This window comes from Prionailurus viverrinus, chromosome D1 (genome assembly GCF_022837055.1).
Source record: "Prionailurus viverrinus isolate Anna chromosome D1, UM_Priviv_1.0, whole genome shotgun sequence".
In the NCBI taxonomy this organism is placed as follows: domain Eukaryota; kingdom Metazoa; phylum Chordata; class Mammalia; order Carnivora; family Felidae; genus Prionailurus; species Prionailurus viverrinus.
The window spans coordinates 63531015-63551007 of NC_062570.1; the positions used below are offsets into that span (position 1 = coordinate 63531015).

Here is a 19993-nt window from a genome sequence, read left to right on the forward strand (position 1 = left end):
ATAAGAGCCAGCTTTCCAGAATGGAAAAAGCCCTGATTGTAGCATTTGCTAATTTCTGTGGTATAAATCTCCTATTGTGGCCACCGTCAAGCTACAAATGACACCATCAAAGTGGAATTATGAAAAAATGCACAGTAACGTACTACTTACTATATGGCATTTCCACCACACAGATACAATAGATGTAAATAACCTCAAGAGCACAGGTAATAATAACATGCAGTAAAAATATTAGGAAGTGATGAGTTTTGAGTACTACATTTGATTTTCATAAAATGTACTTAACCTCAAATTTACATAATTTAATTTTTAATAATGGCTGGGTTGCAACAACCAGCTGTCACAATTCCTGAAAATTCAACAACAAGCCCTCGTGAGCCATATGAGCCAGCTCCAGCACGCCACTGCCCACCAGACTTCCTTAATGAATGGGACAAGGGATGTCATCTGCTTTATTCACCATTGTATCTGCAGTACTTAGAGCAGTGCCTGAAACACAGTATATGTTTAATAAATATTGAATCCTGTTCCTACTTTCTGAGTACTTATGTACTTATGTATTTATGTACTTTCTCTGCCTCCTTTGAAGTGCAAACATTATCATTTCTTGTTTGATCACTGAAATCACTTCTGCCCCTCTACAATAGTCTTCATAGCAAGAACAGTAATTTTCAAAAACATACCTGAAACAACCTTATGCTTCTGCTTAAAAGTTTTTTTTCCATGAAAACAAAAATCAATTTTAATTCTACTAACCAGGAACACTACTATTAATATTTTATCTATTCCAGTCTTTCTATTCCCTCAACATCCCTTCAGAAACAAAGATATAATTTTATAAAGCTTTTTTCTTCCTTAGTGTATCTTGGACACTAGCATTTTTAAAGGATGCATATATTCCATTATATATTTAAGCAAAACTTGATATAGCCATTCCCTGCTAGTGGACATTTAGGTTTCTCTGGGATTATTATTTTCTATTATAAATAAAGCTGTGACACACATTGGTACACACACCTCTTTGTGCTTTTGCCCAATTATTTCCTTTGAAAACATCCTAGAACTGGAAGACTCTAGATGATTTTAGAGTATCTCTGGTCTACGAGGGGAATAGTTTAGAGATGTTGGATTTTCTTCTGTTCTTTCTTCTCACTTTTCTTTCCACCCCACAGAATCATTGTCCAGCTGCCAGTCCATCCCAAAAGACACCCTTTCACCTCTTTCTGTGGTTTACTATTAAATTCCAGATCAAATCCAAACCCTTTATCTGAATTAAATGATCCAACTCTCCAAACTTGTTCCTTTCCTCTCTCCCTCCACCTTCCTTCTTCCCCAACACGGAAGCCTCCTTTCAGGTCCTCCCAAACACTGAGATCTTGATTCCCCAGGACCTTTGTACCTGTTCTTTATCTGGAAATCTCTACCTCTTCTTCTTCTTCTTCTTCTTTTTTAAGTTTATTTATTTTGAGAGAGAGAGACAGAGCACATGAGAGGGGAAGGGCAGAGAAAGGAAGAGAGCGAATCCCAAGCACGTTCTACACTGCCAGTACAGAGCCTGATGTGGGGCTTGAATCCACAAACTGTGAGATCATAACCTGAGCTGAAGTCAAAAGCCAGATGCTTAATCGACTGAGCCAACCAGATGCCCCTCTACCTCCTCTTCTTAACACAGGTGGTTCCCTACCTACCACCCACCCCAGGCTGCAGGTCACTGCTCAAAGAGGAGTTATTTGGGGGCACCTGGGTGGCTCAGTGGGTTGAATGACCAACTCTTTGTTCAACACAGGGCTCGAACCCACAAACCGTGAGATCATGACCTGAGCTGAAGTTGGACACTTAACTGACTGAGCCACCCAGGTGCTCCTTGAGTGACCAACTCTTAATTTTGGCTCAGGTCATGATTCCAGGGTTGTGGGATTATGCCCTGCATTGGGCTTCCCACTGAGTGTCAAGCCTGCTTAAGACTCTCCCTCTCTGCCCCTCTTCCCTGCTTGTGCTCTCTTTAAAAAAAAAAAAAAGAAAATAGTTTATATATATATATATATATATATGTATATATATATATGTATGTATATATGTATATATATATATATGTATATATATATATACATATATATATATGGCCTTCCTTGCCTACCCCATTTAACATCACATTCTTTTATTTATTGCATTCATTAGAATTATTCATTTCCATCACAGCTTTAACACAAACTGCCACTATACATTTACTTCCTGTGTTTACTTTTTTGCCTGCCTTCCCCACTATACTATCAACTTCATAAGGGCAAAGAACAGTTCTGTCTGAACTCTCAGGGCCCACCACTCTGACTGATACTAAGTGCATATAAGCACTTACTGAATGAATACATGAGCCCACGGGCCACATATGTCCAGAAGGCTGTTCTGCAATCACCTGATTGACCTACATAAGCAGGTGTGAGTCCTTGCAGGACCACAGAATAACTTTCTGACCTGTCCCAGCAAGGGTTCTGCTGCAATATCCAAGTCTGTAAAGATTATTTAAGACATGCCAACCAAGTGAAGGCATAGCCTCCACTTCCAGACACCACTTCTGCCTACTTCTGGACCCATGGCCTGAACTGGGAGAAAAAATGCCCACTGTGATCAAGTCTAAGAGGAAGTGAGTAACCCTACCCTGAGACATCTTCTGCATGGCTTAGGCAGACAACCTAATCTGGTATCTATGGAAATCAGCCCCAGCAGCCTATTCTTGTGCTGGTAGGAAAGCCATCTGGGGCTTCCCACCCAAAGAACTTCATTTTTATTGCCATTTTATTCCCCTGCTACTTTTAGGTGTCAAGATGTAAGCGTGTGAGAGTTGAGGGCTGGGAACTTTGAGCTTCCATCCTCAATGCCACTGCTGGTGCTTTGTCAAGAAGGGAGTACATACACCTGAAACTAAGATAACATTATGTGTCAACCATACTTCAATAAAAAAATAAATATAAAGAAGGGAATGCAGGAGGAATAAACTATCACCTGAGAGCTCCCAGGGGAAGACTGCACTGGTGCCGAGTGACTAATAATTGAGCACACTATCCATGCTGGTCAGGGCATGGGTCTAGGCAGTCCTACTCATAATTGGAGCCAGAAGTGCAGGCCCCATAAGAACACTTGCCCTAGAACTTCAGAGAGTTCATCTGTCCCTACACCTGCCTAGCAGGTCCCAACTGGTGGGGACAAAGAGGCTCAGGGAGGTGAAAATAACCAAGACTTCCATGTGGTCTGCGTGGTGCTCCCTTGATCTCTATAAAGCCCCCATGGTCTCCGTGGACAGGTCCTCCCATCCTAGTCCCAGGAATCATACACCAGGACAATGTCAAGCTTTCCCATGGCTTCTCATAACCAACCTTCCCTGATCTGTCCTTCCCCAAACCTTGTGGAGTGCCTTCTCTGCCCGTTACTACACCAGGTGCAAGGAATGTAAGGATGAGTTAAGTGCTACAGCTTTCAGATTAGGAGTATGACAGCTACAGATTCCAGTCCGGGCTCTGCCCTTCATCAGCCATATGCCCTATTCCTCTGAGCCTCAGCCTTTTGTAGAGGGAGAAGTCAGAGCCTCTGACTCCCAAATCACTGAGTGCTGGTTATAATTATCTCTGGAACTGGTAGTCAACTCCAGGGGACTAGAACTCAGGAGGGGTATGAGGATTCTCATTCCACTGTGGAGAAGGGGCGATGATCATGGAATGGGGAACAGGAGGATGAAGCAGGGCTCCACAGCTTCAGCAGTGAGCTTGAAAATTGGCCATGGAGTCTCCCACACCTGGCTTCCACCTGGGATAGCCCCAAGGTCCCCAACCCAGGCCTGGGCTTCAGGAATTACTGTCATACCCTCAAACTGTTCTCCCTGCAGCTGCTGGCTGGGTTCTGGGCAAGGGTCATTTTTTCCCAAGCTCCTTCTCAGCTGTAGGGCACACAGCCAAAGGACTTACTATTTCTGCAGGAGACATGGGCCCAGGGACAGGGACTTGGCAGGTGGCTAAGAGTCCCAGGGGTTCACCCTCTCTTGTGTTCTACTCCTGAAACTTTAAAACATCAGGGCTCTTAGGATTCTGGATCACCTACCTGCCTGCTTGCCCACCTTTTAGTTCAGAGTGAGTCCCACCCTCCCATACCCTTGCAGCCCCACCCCACAAGAAAGCAACAAAACCATCTTGGTGAACACATTTACTTAATATGGGGGGTGGGGTATTGCTGTCTCTGTCAGTGTGTATGGTGTGGTAGGGAGACAACCAGAGGGACTTTTGCCCTGGAGTGAGAGGCTGTTCTGGCCCCAGGCTGGGGGGTGGGGGGCAGACTGAGGGGACAGGGCAGGCGTGTAAGGTGGGGAGAGGGGGAAGGGTGAAGCTCTGCACACATCCTTGGGACCACAGTCCAGGCCCACCCAGTCACCAAAGCAAGAACCGAATAAATAAAGTGCAACCGTGGGGTTGGGAGACAGGGAGAGGGAGGGCACTGGGCGCACCCATGCCCACAGCCCACATTCAGTGCTGCCAGGTCCGGCCCAACTCCTGGCCAGACCCTCTTGTCCAATCCCCCCATGTCTGTCCCTCCATGAGCCAGGCAGGGCCCCTGTGCAGCTACTGGAGGTAGCGATAAGCTTTAAAGCAGTGGTTGCCAGCATCGGCCACCACCACGTGTCCATCTGAGGTCAGTGCCAGGCCCTGGGGGCCATACAGTGGCTCTGCAGACGTGTTGATGTAGGACAGGAAGGAGCCAGAGCTGTCGAATACCTGGGGAATGAGTGGACAATGGAGGGAGAGGTGAGATCAGGTGGATGAGAGGCATTTGCAGGGGTGTGGCAGGGGAGTTGCGGGAGGGGGGGCTGGTGCACGGAGCACAGCAGGAAGCCTCAGCCCCATGCCATCCCTGGGCCTTACCTGGATGCGGCTGTTGCCCCAGTCGGCCACAATGATGTTCCCGTTGGAGTCGACTGCTACTCCTGTGGGGGCGTTGAACTGCCCATTGCCCTCTCCATGGGAGCCAAACTTGAAGAGGAACTCTCCGTCGGCAGTGTACACCTGGCAGGGGAAAGGGCTGGGGACTGGGGACCTGGCCTCGGGCAGAGCCTTCAAGGAGGAGAGGGTGAAGCCCCAGGGCTGGGGACCCCCACGTCTACAGCTCCAGCCCAGTTCTTCGTCCCAGGCTTCACATCCATGTTTCCCACTGCCTACTGAATAGGTCCAGCTAATGTACCTTGGGCTTATCAAATCTAACAGCTCAACTTCCCCGCGTTTTTTTTTTGTTTTTTTTTTTTTTAATGGCAATGCCCATCTGGCCATGAGTCGTTCTCAACTCCACCTTCTCCTCCGCTTGACGGCCAGTGAATTAACACAAATTGCTGATTCTCTCAAAACTGCACCCTACTGTATATATTGCCCCTGCAGCGGTCCTCAACATTTCTCATCTAGATTACTACAAAAGACGGATCATCCCGACACCAGTCTCACCCCAGCCAGAGTGATCTAAGACATAGCACTGCATTACCCCGCTGCCTGCAACCCTTCAGTGACTCCCCATAACTCTTAGGAAGAGAGCAAGCCCCTTAACAGGGTTCACAAGATTCATCTACACTTGATCCATACTCCCCTCTTCAAACCCAGTCTGAACTACTGGTGGTTTCTCGAACACACTGTTAAGGGACCATCTCCAAATCTTGGTCCTCTTGTCCTCCTTGCCTCAAATCCTTTCCTCCTTCTCTCCCTTCCGGTTAGTTCCCCTGCTGTTTTAGGTGGTTCTCAGTCTCACCTGAATCAATTTCTTCTACCATGCCCTCACACAGTGCCCTGCACTGCCCTACCACAGAATCTATCACATCATACTGTAATATAATAATACACAGCAATATGCTGCTTTACCTCTCCCCTACTAAACCATAACAAAGAACACAGCATATTTGCTTTATTCATCGCTGTATCCCCAGCTTTTAGCATAGCACCTGGGACAAAGTAGCCATGCCATAAATGTTTATTGTTCAAATGAATGATCTCAAGGGGGGAAAATGGTGAGGGAGAGAGCAGTCTTGTGAAAGAGGAAAAGATGTCAGGACAGCGGTCATAGAGGGAAGAAAGACACTGACCTTCACTGAATGGTTATGGAAATCCGTCACTACAATCTCATTCTTGTTGTTTACAGCCACAAAATGGGGCCCTGAAAATACAAAGCAGTCTCTAGGGCAGTAAAATGGGATACTGCATGGGATGGAGAAGAATATCTGGGATGATAAAGCTGGGGCGTTGGAAAAGGGGTGGGGTCTCAGAGGCTGACAGGTATGGTACCAAGGTATAGTGAAGGGAGGGGGTCCTCTGGAGCCAAGATATAGGGGGGGTAGTTGAAGCTGGGGTATCCGGGGTAGTTCTCTGGGACTGGGGTATCAGAATAGATCTCCGAATTATTCCCCAATACCTGCAAAGTGGCGGTCAGTGGCACCACGGCCCCCAAAACGGCCAACCAGCTTGCCATTGGGCTGGAAAGTAAAGACGCAGCAAGACTTGTTGTCGACCACAATGATATGTCCATTCCGGTCTACGGCCACTCCTTTGGGGCCCATGAGACGGCCAGCTCCAATCTTGGTCTGGAAGAAGGGGATACCCATTAGGGCCTTTATCCTGCCTTGTTGGGAGAGTAGTCCCAGCCTGACACTAAAGGAGAACCTTGGGCTGGGGATGGACACTAAAGGAGAACCTTGGGCTGGGGATGGTCAGACCCTGACCAGCAGGAGGCACTAGAATGGTCACCTGAGCTGGCCATTAGGAATGCAGAGCACAGTGACAGTAGGCCTCTCACCTTGAATTTGCCCTCAGGGGAGAAGATGCTGACCCAACGGTTGTCATAGTCTGCCACAATAATGTCTCCATTGGTGTCCACTGCCACACCTGTAGGGCGCTGCAGCTGCCCAGGTGAGCGCCCTCGGACCCCAAAGCGGAACTTGAACTGGCCTTCATTGGAGAAAACCTGGAGCAGAGGAGCAAGGGAAGGAGCGGGGAGGAGGGGAGAGACTGTGGGCACAGAGGGAAGGGAGCAAGATCCTGAGGGAGGAGACCCCCCCCCGTTCATTCAGTCATTCAACAAACATTTACCGACACCATGCTGGGGGTACAGTGAAGAATCAGACAAGGCCGCAGACCTGAGGTGACATGTAGCACAGGTATGAACAGGGCTGTAAGAATATAAGAGGGAATATGGGGCACCTGGGTGGCTCAGTCAGTTAAGCATCCTACTTCAGCTTAGGTCATTATCTCATGGTTCGTGGGTTTGAGCCCCGCACTGGGCTCTGTGCTGACAGCTCGGAGCCTGGAGCCTGCTTCAGATTCTGTATCTCCCTCACTCTCTACCTCTCCCCTGCTCACACTCTGTCTCTTAAAAAAAAAAAAAAAAAAAAAAAAAAAAGAATAAGAGAGAGATGAGGGGGACTGGCCAGGAAAGGCTCCGAAAGATGAATATCTGAGCTAATAGCCTAATAAAGATGCCAAGAGATGAACCAAAGCTGGCCAGTAAAGGAGGTGGAAAGGCACTTTAAGCAGAGTCAACAGTGTGTGAAAGGCACAGGGTGCAGTATGGGCACTGCTCGTCCAGTGAGGCTGGATTGCAGGGAGCACTCCCATGAACAGCAGGAGTAAAGATCCCCCTGGGTATAATGAGAATTCACTGAAAATTTCTGGGCAGAGGAGTGACAAGATGAGATCTGCTTTTGTGGTGTAACAAGAAATATATTTGGTCTTTGTCCCCAGTGCTTGGCACTCTTGGAATTTCCTTATTAATAGGATTGTCTTTTGTCATTCACAAGGAGCCCCTTGTGACTTAGGTGACTTAGGGTGGGGCCCCTATGAAGCTTCAGGATGAGGCTGGTCACCAGAAAGACCTGATGATTAAAGGGTTGGAACTTTCAGCCCTATCCACCAACCTCTGAGAAGGAGAAGAGGGGAATGGTACAGATCTGAAGTGCCTCCATGTTGGTGCCGGGAGGGTGGCGCACCCTAATTCCACAGGGACCAAAGTTCCTGCAGTAGTGACTCTTCCAGACCTCACCCTCTGTACTTCCCTATCTGGTTGTTCGTCTGTATGCTTTATAGTATCCTCTGTGGTAAACTGGCAAACGGAATAAAATGCTCCTCTGAGTTCCATGAGTCACTCTAGCAAATTAATAGAACCTGAGGAGGGGGTCATATGACACTCCAATTTATAGCTGGTCAGTAAGAAGCACAAGTAACAACCCAGACTTGTGGCTGGCATCTGATGTGAGGGCAGTCTTGTGGGAAGTGATGCTATCTCTATAGGTAAACAGTGTCAAAACGGAGTTAAATTTGCAGGACACCTGGTCAATGTCCACTGAGAGTTGCTTGGTGGTATTGAAAAAACCACATGGGCGCTTTTAAGAAAGAGCACTTTGGCTGCAGGGAGGGGTCAACACTGGACACTGGCTGGGTAGCCAGAGGCACTGCACTAGTCCAGGTGAGAAGTGATGATGGCTTTGACCAGGGTACTTGCTGGAGTGAAGATGGACTCAGGAGACATGGGAGGAAGACAACAGGACTTGGTAGCACACAAGAAAGGGCAGGGTGGTGGACAAGGATGAGCACATACAGGCCAAGGGGCTGACAAGGTAACCTTCCTCCTGGACAGAGTGAACCTTCTGACCTTTTCCCCTCTCCTACCTTCTCTTTTAGCCACCCAACATACTCAGGTCTTCCCATCCTTCAATTCTCCCTCCCTCTATAGCCTCTTGCTTCTCCTTCACAGCCAAAACATCACTCACTACACAAGTCTCACATGATCTGCTTTGTTATAGACTCTAGGGATACAAGATGAGTCAGAGCCAGGAGCAGCCTTGGGGAACTCAAGTTCTGGGCCTTGCCCTTGCTCTTCCATCCAGACCTGCTCCCCCTAAGTGGGCTAGGCTCCCTGCCCCTGCTCCATCTCTCATGCCTGCAGGGCTGTTTGAACTAGTCCTCCCTCCTGATGTGGACTTCTATCATGCCCTCAGCTGGCAGGCCAGCACAGCCCGGGGGTCTTCCCTGGTCCCCTGTGGCGGGCCAGCACTAGCTAGCACGAGAGGGAGGCACCATCTTGCAAGAGGGACTAAAGGTGCTGCCAGATCAGCAATGAGGCTGCACGTGTGCCTCCTCCAGTCTGAACAGCTCAGTCTCCGGCTCAACGCTGAGGCTTGGAGTAGGGGTGAGGGGGAATGGAGTAGGCTCTTCCCATCCTATCCTATCCCACCCCTGACACCTAGCCAACTCCTACTCATCTTTTGATTCTTAGAAATTTCCAGGTTGCTTCTTCAGAAAAGCCTTTAATGACCAACTCCAGCCCTTAAATCAATATATACGCATAAAGGTAGGCCTCCATGATACATGCTTTACAGTTCTTTTGCTAACAAATGACACTTCTGGAACTAACTGCTAAACACCCTTGTCTCCAAAGGATGTAAGCCTCAGGTGGAACAGGGACTGTCTGCCTTATTTGTTACTGCATTTGCAGCACTGGTACAGCAACAAGTACATGAATTCCTCAGCTCAAGCTCAGACAGAACTGGCCATCACCACTAGGGTGCCACACAGCCATATCACACTCATCATGTGTGCAAGAGAATTCATCAACTTATACCCAGGCTTGCTCCTGAAAGGCAGCACAGCTACCCGGTGCACCAAGTCCTGCCGTTCTTGACCCCTTCTTCTCCTTTGACATGTGATGGCCCATTATCACCTGACACATTTGTTTTCTTAACCTCTCTAGAATCTGCTGGTGCCCTAGTCTGGTCCTTAACATCTCTCTCCTATACCACAGTAGCACTAAGTAACTTCAGGATCTGAGTCTAGTTGAGGGGAGACAGACTAATAAAACAAAACAAAACAAGCTAGTGATTCTCGTAAAGTATGAAAAATGTGGTAGCAAAGGCAGAGGGAACTCAAAGGAGAATGTGATTAATATTCTTCCTGAAGGAAACGAGGAAGTCTTCACAGAAGAGCTGATAAAATTTCTGGACTAAGATGATTATACATGGATATAATATATACAAATAAAATTCTTCATTCAAAATCACAAAATATTTTTCCCTTCTGTCAGCTGATGCTGATTCAGCACAATGAAGGGATTTGTCTCAGCTGTCACCACAGACCGTCCAAAGGAGGAAAAGTTCACAAGGTCACCAAATCTCACTGTTTGGGAAGTGAGGTGGGAAGGCAACATCCACCTGGGGCCCGGTCCCTACCAAGCTGGGGGACCCCAAAATAAAAGAAGCAGAAACTCAGCTCGGGTATCTGAGAGTCCAGGTCCTAGTGGTTATGCCGCTGGGGTGCTGATGGGAATAGGAATGAGAAGAAGGGCTGCCATAGGAGTGGCGGGTGTCTGGAGGGGAAGGGGGCTGCTCCAGGCCCTCCTTCTCAATTCCCCAGCCCCTCATCAGGGAGACAAAGCAACATGCATCTTTGTGTGCATGCGAGCACTCATGTGTGTGCACACCTGGGAAGGCTTCCCAAATCTCAGCTCTTGTGCCAGAAGGCATCCCTGGCATAAGAAGAAGGAAAAGAACTAGAAGGTGAAGGGTGGGACTGAGTAGGGACCTGGCACCAGCCCTACTCACCTCATCCCTCCCTCGCTATCTGGGCTGGACCCAAATGCTGCCATGTGCTACCCTGCACCTCTTCATTCCTCTGCTCTTAGGAATACCAGAGGAATCAAAGCAGGTGGGACAGTACAGGGAATGTGGTCATGGAAAAGTTCCTGGCACCTTCAGCCTGCTACATGGAAAGCAGGGGTTGGGAGGAGCTGACACTAAGGTGACAGACCTTTGGCAGAGCTGGAAGTGTGACAGGGGTACTCAGTCAGGGTTAGGAAGGACTTTAAATGTATAGGTGTAGGGGGACACCTGGTGGCTCACGTTGGTTGGGCGTCTGACATCAGCTTAGGTCATGATCTCGTGGTTTGTGGGTTTGAACCCGCATCAGGCTCTGTGCTGACAGAGCCTGCTTTGGATTCTGTGTTCCCCTCTCTCTCTGCCCCTCCCCACTCATGCTCTGTATCTCTCCCCTTCAGATATAAATAAACATTAAAAACATTTTAAATGTATAGGTGTAGTGAAGTAAGAATCCTCAAGAAAAGTTTTGCCACCTGATACAATGTTTGCAAGAACTGAATGAAGTCCATGGTAGTTAGAAACAATCCTGCACAGGATAAAATTAAAATTCCACAGCATCCTCTCTAAAACCATTTACAACGCTACCTCAGCTACTGGGCTTCTAATAGTAATCCACCTCTAGCCGGCTGGGATCCTTCCAGTTCCCTGAACAACCTCCTCCAGCACTTTCCCACCTCCTGGCTTTTGTTTATAGTCTCCACCTGGACAATGATATTTTTAACAATAGCTAACATTAGAAGGTTCACCAGGTGTCACTCACAGTGCATTATGTCATTTTAATGCTCCCAGCAACTCCATGAGGTATTCTTTTCCTAATTTTACACATGAGTTCTCAGAAGCTAGGGAGGTCACATGACTTGTCAGTAAGTGGCAGAGCTAGGATTCAAGCCCAGGTGTCTGGTTTCAGAGCCTGAGCTTTTAACTGCTATACTGTGTTTGCCAAGCTGGTGCCTGTCACTAGGCTCTGGGCTCACTCTATGGAATACAGAGAGAAAACCACGCTTCCTGGCTTTAAGGAGCTCAAAGCGCAGCATGGCCACGTCCATTTGTATGGCAGATGCTTGAATCAGGTATGTGAGAGACTGGGAGCACGGAGAGCAGGACCACCTGTGAGGTTACACTGCAGCCTCTGGAAGACACCTCTTTTCACAAGTTACCCCCCATTTGGGGGTAGCCAAACCAGATGTTTTCAGAGACCCACACAGATAATCTGGAGGCAGGCTGGCATGAGAAGGAAGCAGGGGAGGGCAGAGCCTGCATCCTGACCACGTAGAGAAAAGGGGAGAAAGTAAGCCAGCCAGGTGGAGGCTCAAATGGAGACAGAGGGGTGTGAAGAATGAACCAGATATTCGGGGTCCAGGAGCTGGTCTGGCCTGAGCCCCAGCCTGGGAGGTAGAGGCTGCAAGCACAGGAAAACCCTGGGGCCTAACTGCCAGGGTATTGGATAGTGTGGCCAGTGGAAGTGGGTGGGTGCGGGGTGGTGCTATGATTCATTGCTCTTTAAGGACTGATACTATCTTTAAGGACTGGTTCACCTTTCAGGAGGTGACCTGTACCCTGTTTTTTCAGGAGGCTATAGTTTGAGAACCTTTATTGGGTCAGGGGAGAACAGGAAAGATGCTTACCTGGATACATTGGTTGTTGCTGTCTGCTACCACTATGCGTCCGCTGCTAGCTGCCGACACGCCCTGTAAATTGGTGAATTCACCCTTCTCCCTTCCTCGACTTCCTGTGGGGAAGGCAGGGGAGGGGGGAAAAAAGAATTCACTCTTAGGCTCATTTTGAGCCTCCCTCCCAGATCTACCCTGCCCACTGCCCGCCCCCATCTGGTTCAGCCCTCAGCCATCTGTACCAACTCGGAAGACAAGTTCGTCCTCAATGGGGTTGTCCTTCCGTTTGCCACCTGTGCTGTACATGGAGCTGGGCCTGCGCACCGCCTTCTGGCGAACGTGGCTGCCGGCGCCGCCGGGGGACTTGACGCGGCGCTTGACGTCGTCTGGGGAAGGTGGCAGGTCTCCAGGACGCAGGGCACGCACGCGGAAAGGGCTGCCACGCACCGGCTGGCCGTAGAGCAGCACTGAGAGGAACAGCTCGCCTTCAGTGCGTGCCGTGTACACCAGCTCATACGTGCCGTTCTTGTGGTCCACCACCGGCACAGGAAGGCGCGTGCCGTCGGGGCCTGTGATCTCCGCGCGCAGCTCCGCGCTGCCTGTGCGCACCAGCCTCCCATCCTTGTCTTTGGTAGTGACGGTGAGTGAGGCGGGCTGGCCCACGAGCGCCTGGCGCAGGCCCTCGCCCGTGGCCACGGTCTCATGTGCAGTGGCACTCGTGGTGAGCAGCGCGCCGAGATTGAGCACCGATCGCCGCAGCCCATCGACTTCGAGGACCAGTTCCAGCTGCGCGTTCTCATGTGGCCGCTCGGGGAAGGCCTGAGCCGCCAGCGCGGCCAGCCGCTCTCGCATGTGCTTGCGCACCAGCAACACCTCCGGGGCCGAGCCCAGACGCAGGGCTTGTTCCGCGAAGCTGCAGCTGCTGCCGATATGTTCCTGCCCCTGACGCAGTGTGTCTAACTGGGTCTGCAACACCTGAGGAGGGGACAGGGGAAGGTCGGTCGCGCAGAGAGGGTCTCTGTGATTCCTTAGGAACTTACGGTACTATAGCATGAAAGAATTGCAAGAAGGTGAGTATGGGCAGGAGACCGATACCGCGGTACCAATGGGACCGTGTCGGGAGGCAGAACGTATAGTCTAGGGAAAGGGTTGCCCAGGTGTGGAAAGCAGAGAAAGCGTGGAGGCAATACAGCCATGTCACAGTGGGTGGTGGTAGGGAAGGGTGAACACACGCACCTTCTGCTTGGCCCCACAAATGGCCTCCAGGTCGCTGACCAGAGCCTGCTTGCGCTGTTGCAGCGCCTGTTCCAGGTCCTCGAAGGCTGCGCTGATCTGGGCCAGGGCCTCTGCTTTGCGCTCCTGCAGCTGCTGGCTGATGCCCCCCACTAAGGCGATAGCTGCGGACAGCTGTGGCAGTCTGGGGAAGGGAAACATCTCATACCCGGGTTGCTTGAGGATGCCCTCACCAAACCGGTCCTTCTCAGGGGGCACCCTATACTGTGCCCTCTAGGAGACGCCCTACCTCGACCTCCCTGCCTTCCCTAAGAATTTTATTTCTAGCCTCCCCAACGTCCCTCCCCTGCCCCGCTGCCCCGGTTGAGACGCTCGCCGATGGGCCCCCCCCCCCCCTCCCCAGCCCAGGTCCCCAGCAGGCTCCTACCGGCCGCGCACCGCCTCGAGCTGGCGCTGCAGGGCCGCCTTGTGCTGCTCCACCACATCGCGCAGCAGCACGGTGCCGTGCTCTCGGTGCTCCCCCGCGCGGCACTCGCCGCACATGGCCGTCTCACAGGCCTCACAGTAAAACTCCATCGTCTGGTGGCATAAGCACTCCAGTCAGGCAACAGCTACACCCCAAGCTTCTTTGTCTTCTCCCCTCCCCATTTGCCCTCCTTGCCCCTCGCCTTCCAGGTGCATCCCCTACCTGGACCACTCATCCAGAGAAACACCCTCTCACCCACGGCCACTCAGCCCCTCCCCCAACCTCTCCTCCCCCTCCACCCCAAGTCCTGGCCTCACTGGGCCTGCTTGGGCCCACCTTGCCTTCATGGTTGGGGCAGGAGAGGGGGCGGCCAGCCACCGCGCTGAGGGGGTGGGGGTCCTCGGGGTCGTGGGCCCCATCAGGTGCCTGCTGCATGGCCTCCATGAGGCTACTGATGAAGAAGTTGTTCTGCAGTGCGGAGACACCCTGCTCGGGGAGGATGGACGTCTGCCGACACACCGGACATGACAGCGTCAGGCTCTGGGCAGGGATGTAGTTCTGGAGGCATCTGACCAGGGAGGAGGGGGAGTCAAGGGAAGGAGGGGTGGGCAAAATCAGTGTATCCCTCCTCATGCTGTCCAAGGATGCCAATCCTTCTTGCAATTGTACACTTCATTTTGAAACCTCTCTGGTTGGCACGTACATCTTGTCCTGCCAACAGGTGTAAAAGGCCTCACCTTTCACAACTGAGTGGAAACACATCCCTGATCTCTCTCAGGAGAGCAGACAGATCTGCATTCCTCACAGTGTGTACAAACACAGGCTCACCTTCCACAGGTGTTTACAAACCCTTCTCATAGAAAATGTGCAACAGCCCCTCCACCCATTAAGTCATTAAACATTTACTGCCTACTCTTGCCAAATTTCTGCAAAGCTCTAGCGATACAAAGATAAAACACAGTGCCTATCTCTAAAATACTTCCAAATCTACAGAGAAAAAAAAAAGTCACAGAAAGAGTTTAGAGAAGTAAATAGTATAATGATAAGGGCATGGGTCCTGGAGTTAGGCTGTTTGGGTTCAATTCTTAGGTCAGTCATCTATTATACCGCATGACCCCTGACAAGTTACTTAACTTTTATGAGCCAAGGATCCTTGCTTTGTAAAATGGAGACAGCACAGACTTCACAGGGTGCTGGAGGGAGGATTAAATATGAAGTGCTCACATGCTGACTCATGGCAACCACTATATATTGCAGGGTATTATATTATTTATTATTAACATAAAGAAGACTGTACATGCAGTGATAAGGAAATGCACAGAAGGGGCATCTGGCCCAGGGTGGGAGAAGAGAACAGCCAGGAAATGCTTCAGAAGAAATGTTGTAAGCTAAATCTTCCTGGATAAATCATTGTTAGCCTAACCAAAGAGAAGTGCAGGGAGAAGAGGAAGGGTGTTCCAGACACAGAAGGTGGCCAGAAACAGCATCATGTAAGTAGGGAAGCAGTCTGAGATGGCTGGAGACCACGTCCAAGGCAAGAAATGTAAGAGAAGTCTGGAGAGAGAGGCAGGGGCCAGTCATGGAGGGCCACATGGGCCACATGAGGAACTTAGAAACCCAATAGCAATAGGGAGCAGTAGGAGCATGGTACAGCCAGGTTTACATTTTATCCTCCTCATTGCCTCTGTGTGGAGGATGAATTTGAACGTGGTGAGATAGCAGACAGGGTATGGTAGCATCATCATCATCATCATCATCCAGTTGCCATTTATTAAGTACTAAGTGCTGGGTGCTATGCTTTGTGCTTTATGTTTATGTTAATAGACTAAAAAAGGGTGAGTCATCCAAGGTAACAAAGCTAGTGAGCTGGAGCCTGGATTCAAATCCAAGACAAAACATGTGTTTAGCCAAGATACTCTTGCAATCATCTTGTAAAAGATCTTGCAGTAGATGAGAAAAACCTGGAATTAGGCAGTAGCAATGTAGACTATGAGCTGGTACAAATTTAAGAAGTATTTAAGAAGTAAAGCAGTGGGAGGTGTTAGCTCTGAGTAGATATGGAGAGTGAGAGATGAGTCTTGGTTGACTCCCAGATTCCTAGCTTAGAGGACTGAGTGGATGGTGGTAACAATCACTAAGATGAGAAATACAGAAAAAGGAGTGGTTTATAAAGGCTTTCAGCTTTGACCTGGCTGAGTTTACTGGAACAGTGGGACATCCAGGAGGTGAGGCGCAGCAGACAGTTGGGGAAAAGGCAGGTTACAGAGAGATGGGGATCCCATCAACACTGAGAAGGCCTCTGTAGCCACAGAAGAGGTTGAGATCAGCCCAAAAGGTGGATTCAGTGCCAAGAGCAGGGCAGAGCACACAGGAAATACTGAACAAGGAGAGTAAAGAGGAACCAGTAGAGAGGTAAGAGGAGACACACCGTCAAGACAGCAAAGAGACTAGTGCATTTCCAGAAGGAGGGAAGAAGCAGTCAACGGTGTCAAAAGCAGCTGAGGAGTCAGGGTAGGAAAGGATTGGAAAATGCCCCCTGAATTTGGCCAGCGTGAGAGTACATTCGTCTGTAAGGAAAACTGGGTGAGTGAGTGTGGGGTAGGGGTGGGGGGAGGAGAGCTTGACTGCTGCCAGTTGAAGAATGAATGGGAGGTTGGGAGTTTGGGGAAGAAGGGGAATGAAGGACTGCTTGGCCGCTAGCTGGGACAAAGGGACAAAGGAGAGTTCTTATCTGTTTGTAATGGGAGCCTTGAGCATGTTTATACATTGAGAAGCCAGTAGAGAGGGAGACATAGAAGAGACAAGAAGAAGTGTGGACAGGTCTCTGAGAGGGGGTAATGGTTTAGGTTGGCCTGAAGAGGCCATCCTGTGAATGGGGGAAGAGAGAAAGAGAGGTGAATGCACTTGAGCACAGGGGTGAAGTTAGACACCATGCTTCACTCGCCTCAGGCAAGATCGGCTGTTGAGAGTGAAGGAGGGGTTCAGGAGACTGGTGAGGGCTGGGATTAGTCACTGGAGGGAGGACGAGAGACAGCTTGCTAGAAACACACACACTGTGGCTGTGTTGGGAGACCATGAATCTGTGGAGGGAAGATCTGCATGGTGCACACTTTCCCATATCCTCAATCTCTCCTCTTAATGTTCTCTACACCTCTGAATCTGCATTAATTAATTTTTATTTATTTAACAAACATGATGTGCCAGGCACGATTCTAAGTGCTTCACAAATATTAACTTATTTGTGACCTAGTTTTTCCCTGCAGTCCTCTCAAGTATAGAGTGGCTTGTCTCACATTCCACATTCCTTAGGGCCAGGTGGGGTTGAGTCCTCCCTGCCCCCAACTGGGACATTTCTATTCTTCTTGGAAGCTCACGCCTTCTGTCTCTACCACCCCTCCTGTTATTATCTCCACTGACCTCATGGGTGCTTCCCCAGTTACTGAAGTCTTTTTTCTGGCTCACTCTCTTCTTCTGTTACTGCCACCCCCATAATAGGCCCTCCATCCATGCACTCCTGCCATCATTCTCAGGGGCTCTGACAACCACGACGTGACCCATCCACCAACAGGATCTCTTAATTCCTTGACCTCCTCACACCCAGTAATCTTTTCGTCCACTTCACCTCAGCTGTCTATTCCCATGCTTCCCCCACCTCCTGTTTCTCATCTCCAGTCACTGCATCAACCCTGAAATCTGAATTTCAGCCAAAATACTTGCAAACTCGTCAAGACCTCCTTCCTATGTGTTGAGCATACCTGGCTTACACTACCTTCCTAACTGGTTTCCTCTTTCCATTCTTGCTCCTCTGTAATCTATTCTCTGCACAGCAGCCAGAGTGAGCTTTAAAAATCTAATTTATCTCACATTATTTCCCTACCTTAAAAAAAAAAAATCTCTTCTCATGGTTTCCCATTGTGTTTAAAAATAAAATGTAAACACTTCCCTAAAACCAAGTTCCTCCATGAGTTGTCCTGATGCTTTTGGACCTCACTTCATCCTCCTCTTTCAGCCACACTCGCTTCTTTTGATCTCTGAACATGCCCAGTCTACTCCTTCCTGAAGGCCTTGGCATGGGTTTTTCCCATTGCCTGGAACAATCTGCAAGTCTGTCTCCTCATCCTTGGGTCTGAGGTCAAATGTCACCTCCTCAGGGAAGCCTTCCCTGATGACTCTATGTAGAAGAGCCCCTGGCCCACCCATCCCCACACACTCTGTTTATTTCCTGCAAAGCACTTAGCACAAGCTGTGACTCTCCTGTTGGATTGTTTGCTTGCTTACTGTCAGTCACCATCCACTAGAGCATAAGCTCTTTGAGAGCAGGGACCAAGAGATAAATGAATGAGTAGTAATTAACAGTGAAGGCCATACAATCAAACCTGGATTCAGACCTTGGCTACTTACTTACTACAGAGCCTCAGAAATACTTCTTAATTACTCAGTGGCTCTGAACCCTAGTTTACTCCCCTGTAAAATGGGGGTAATAAAGTATCTGTTGTGAGGATTAAGTAATTCAATGCATGTATATCGGTTAGCCAGTCCCTGGCACATAATAAGCAATCAATACATGGTAGCTACTACTATCATAATTTCTCAGGCACTAGTTTTCTCCAGGAGTTGTCAGTGATCTGGGCCTATGAGGAGGCACAGAGATGTCCAATTACAGTTCTGATCCAGTTTTGAATGTTTGCTGCATAGGTTCTGAAAAGAACAAAGACCTGAGGGAACCATGGCAGCCAGTCAGATGGTCAGCTGGGAAAAGGAAGAGTTGAGGGGGCTAGGTGTCTACACCCACTCAAAGATGTCATAGTGGGAGTGGAGTAATGGGAGCCAGGAGTGGGATGCCAGAGTTATGACCACAGAAGTGATATTATTCTGGGTGATAGCAAGGTCCAGGCACAACTGGGAGAAAGTATGACTGAGGTGGTAAGGAGGATGTTCCTGGAGAAACAGTTGAGAACCAAGAGGCCAAAGTGAGTCGTGAAGCCATGCAGGTTGATGGAAGAGCTTGGAATAGGCCAGAAGGCTGAGAGTGTTTCCAGCTGACAAAGGAGAGAGAGCAGCAGAGCTGAAATCTTAAAGAGCATGGGGGAGAGGGGGCACTGGAAGGGGAGCAGCGTCCCTGTGGCAGAGCCAGCTTTCCATGAAGGCAGGAATCAGCGGGAAGGTGTGGGTGGAGGCAGTGGCAAGAAGACCCAGGGACCAAAGCTCTCAGGGTAAAGGCAGAGTTCCCTAACAGGTGTACAAAGCCCCTGTAGTATGGGCCCCACCTGCCTGTCTGGCTTCACCCTCACCACCTCAGTCACACTTGTGCTCCAGACTCACCTGGCTTCCTCCAGGCCCTCTTACCTGACACATTTCCTCAAGCCACACACCTTTTCTCCCGTTCTTCCTTCTGCCTAGGATGCTCGTAGCACTCCCTTCGCTTAGCTAACTTTAGTGCACCCTTCAGTATAGTGCACCCTCTGCATCACACCTTAGGTAAGCCTTCCCTCATTCTCCACACTACAATAGATCCTACCTAAACTCTCATATCTTAGCACTTCAGGTGCAGCATTATGAAGGGGGCAATACTTACATTTATCTATAGTCTGGCTGTATGATCCTTTGATCACTGGCTTTCTGTTTAACTATACTCTAAAAGCAAGTATGATACCTTTTCCTTATCATACCCAATGCCTGGGACAGGTCTGGCACATAGAAATGCTCAATAAATAATATTTGTTGAATGAGTAAATAACGGATAAAGCCTAAAGGGGGCGGTTGCCTTTCACTCAGCGCCTCAGAACAACCATGAAGATAAGCAGGGAAGGAAGGACAGGCCTTCCTCTATCCTCCCACTGGTGACAAACTCTTCTGAGGCTGCAGCTTGTTGAGAGTCTGGGCTCTGTTTGATTTCTCTGATGGTATTGAAAGCTGCCTTGGTTTGGGAAGGGGCAGAGACCACGGCCCAGTGTTAGCAGCTTCTGGTCCTCTCTCACACGTTCTTGCACCAAACCCTCACCTCCTGCAGTTTGGGGTACATCT

General features: G+C 49.5%; 1 protein-coding gene across 3 annotated transcripts in view; it reads right to left on the minus strand.

Annotated features, from left to right (window-relative positions):
* The window catches only part of TRIM3 (tripartite motif containing 3), a 20237-nt gene continuing 244 nt past the window's right edge, over nucleotides 1–19993 (minus strand). The window contains exons 2-11 of one of the 3 annotated variants that reach the window (XM_047877973.1): nucleotides 14306–14537; nucleotides 13931–14082; nucleotides 13507–13687; nucleotides 12513–13245; nucleotides 12286–12389; nucleotides 6811–6978; nucleotides 6430–6598; nucleotides 6104–6174; nucleotides 4905–5045; nucleotides 4177–4757 (exon numbers count right to left, since the gene is read on the minus strand). In XM_047877973.1, the coding sequence (XP_047733929.1) occupies nucleotides 4605–4757; nucleotides 4905–5045; nucleotides 6104–6174; nucleotides 6430–6598; nucleotides 6811–6978; nucleotides 12286–12389; nucleotides 12513–13245; nucleotides 13507–13687; nucleotides 13931–14082; nucleotides 14306–14537 (2104 nt within the window). In that variant the 3' untranslated portion in view covers nucleotides 4177–4604. Of the gene's footprint in view, nucleotides 12–4176; nucleotides 4758–4904; nucleotides 5094–5320; nucleotides 6175–6429; nucleotides 6599–6810; nucleotides 6979–12285; nucleotides 12390–12512; nucleotides 13246–13506; nucleotides 13688–13930; nucleotides 14083–14305; nucleotides 14538–19993 lie in introns of those variants that run through there. The other 2 variants (XM_047877972.1, XR_007156256.1) reach the window with 2 other exon arrangements.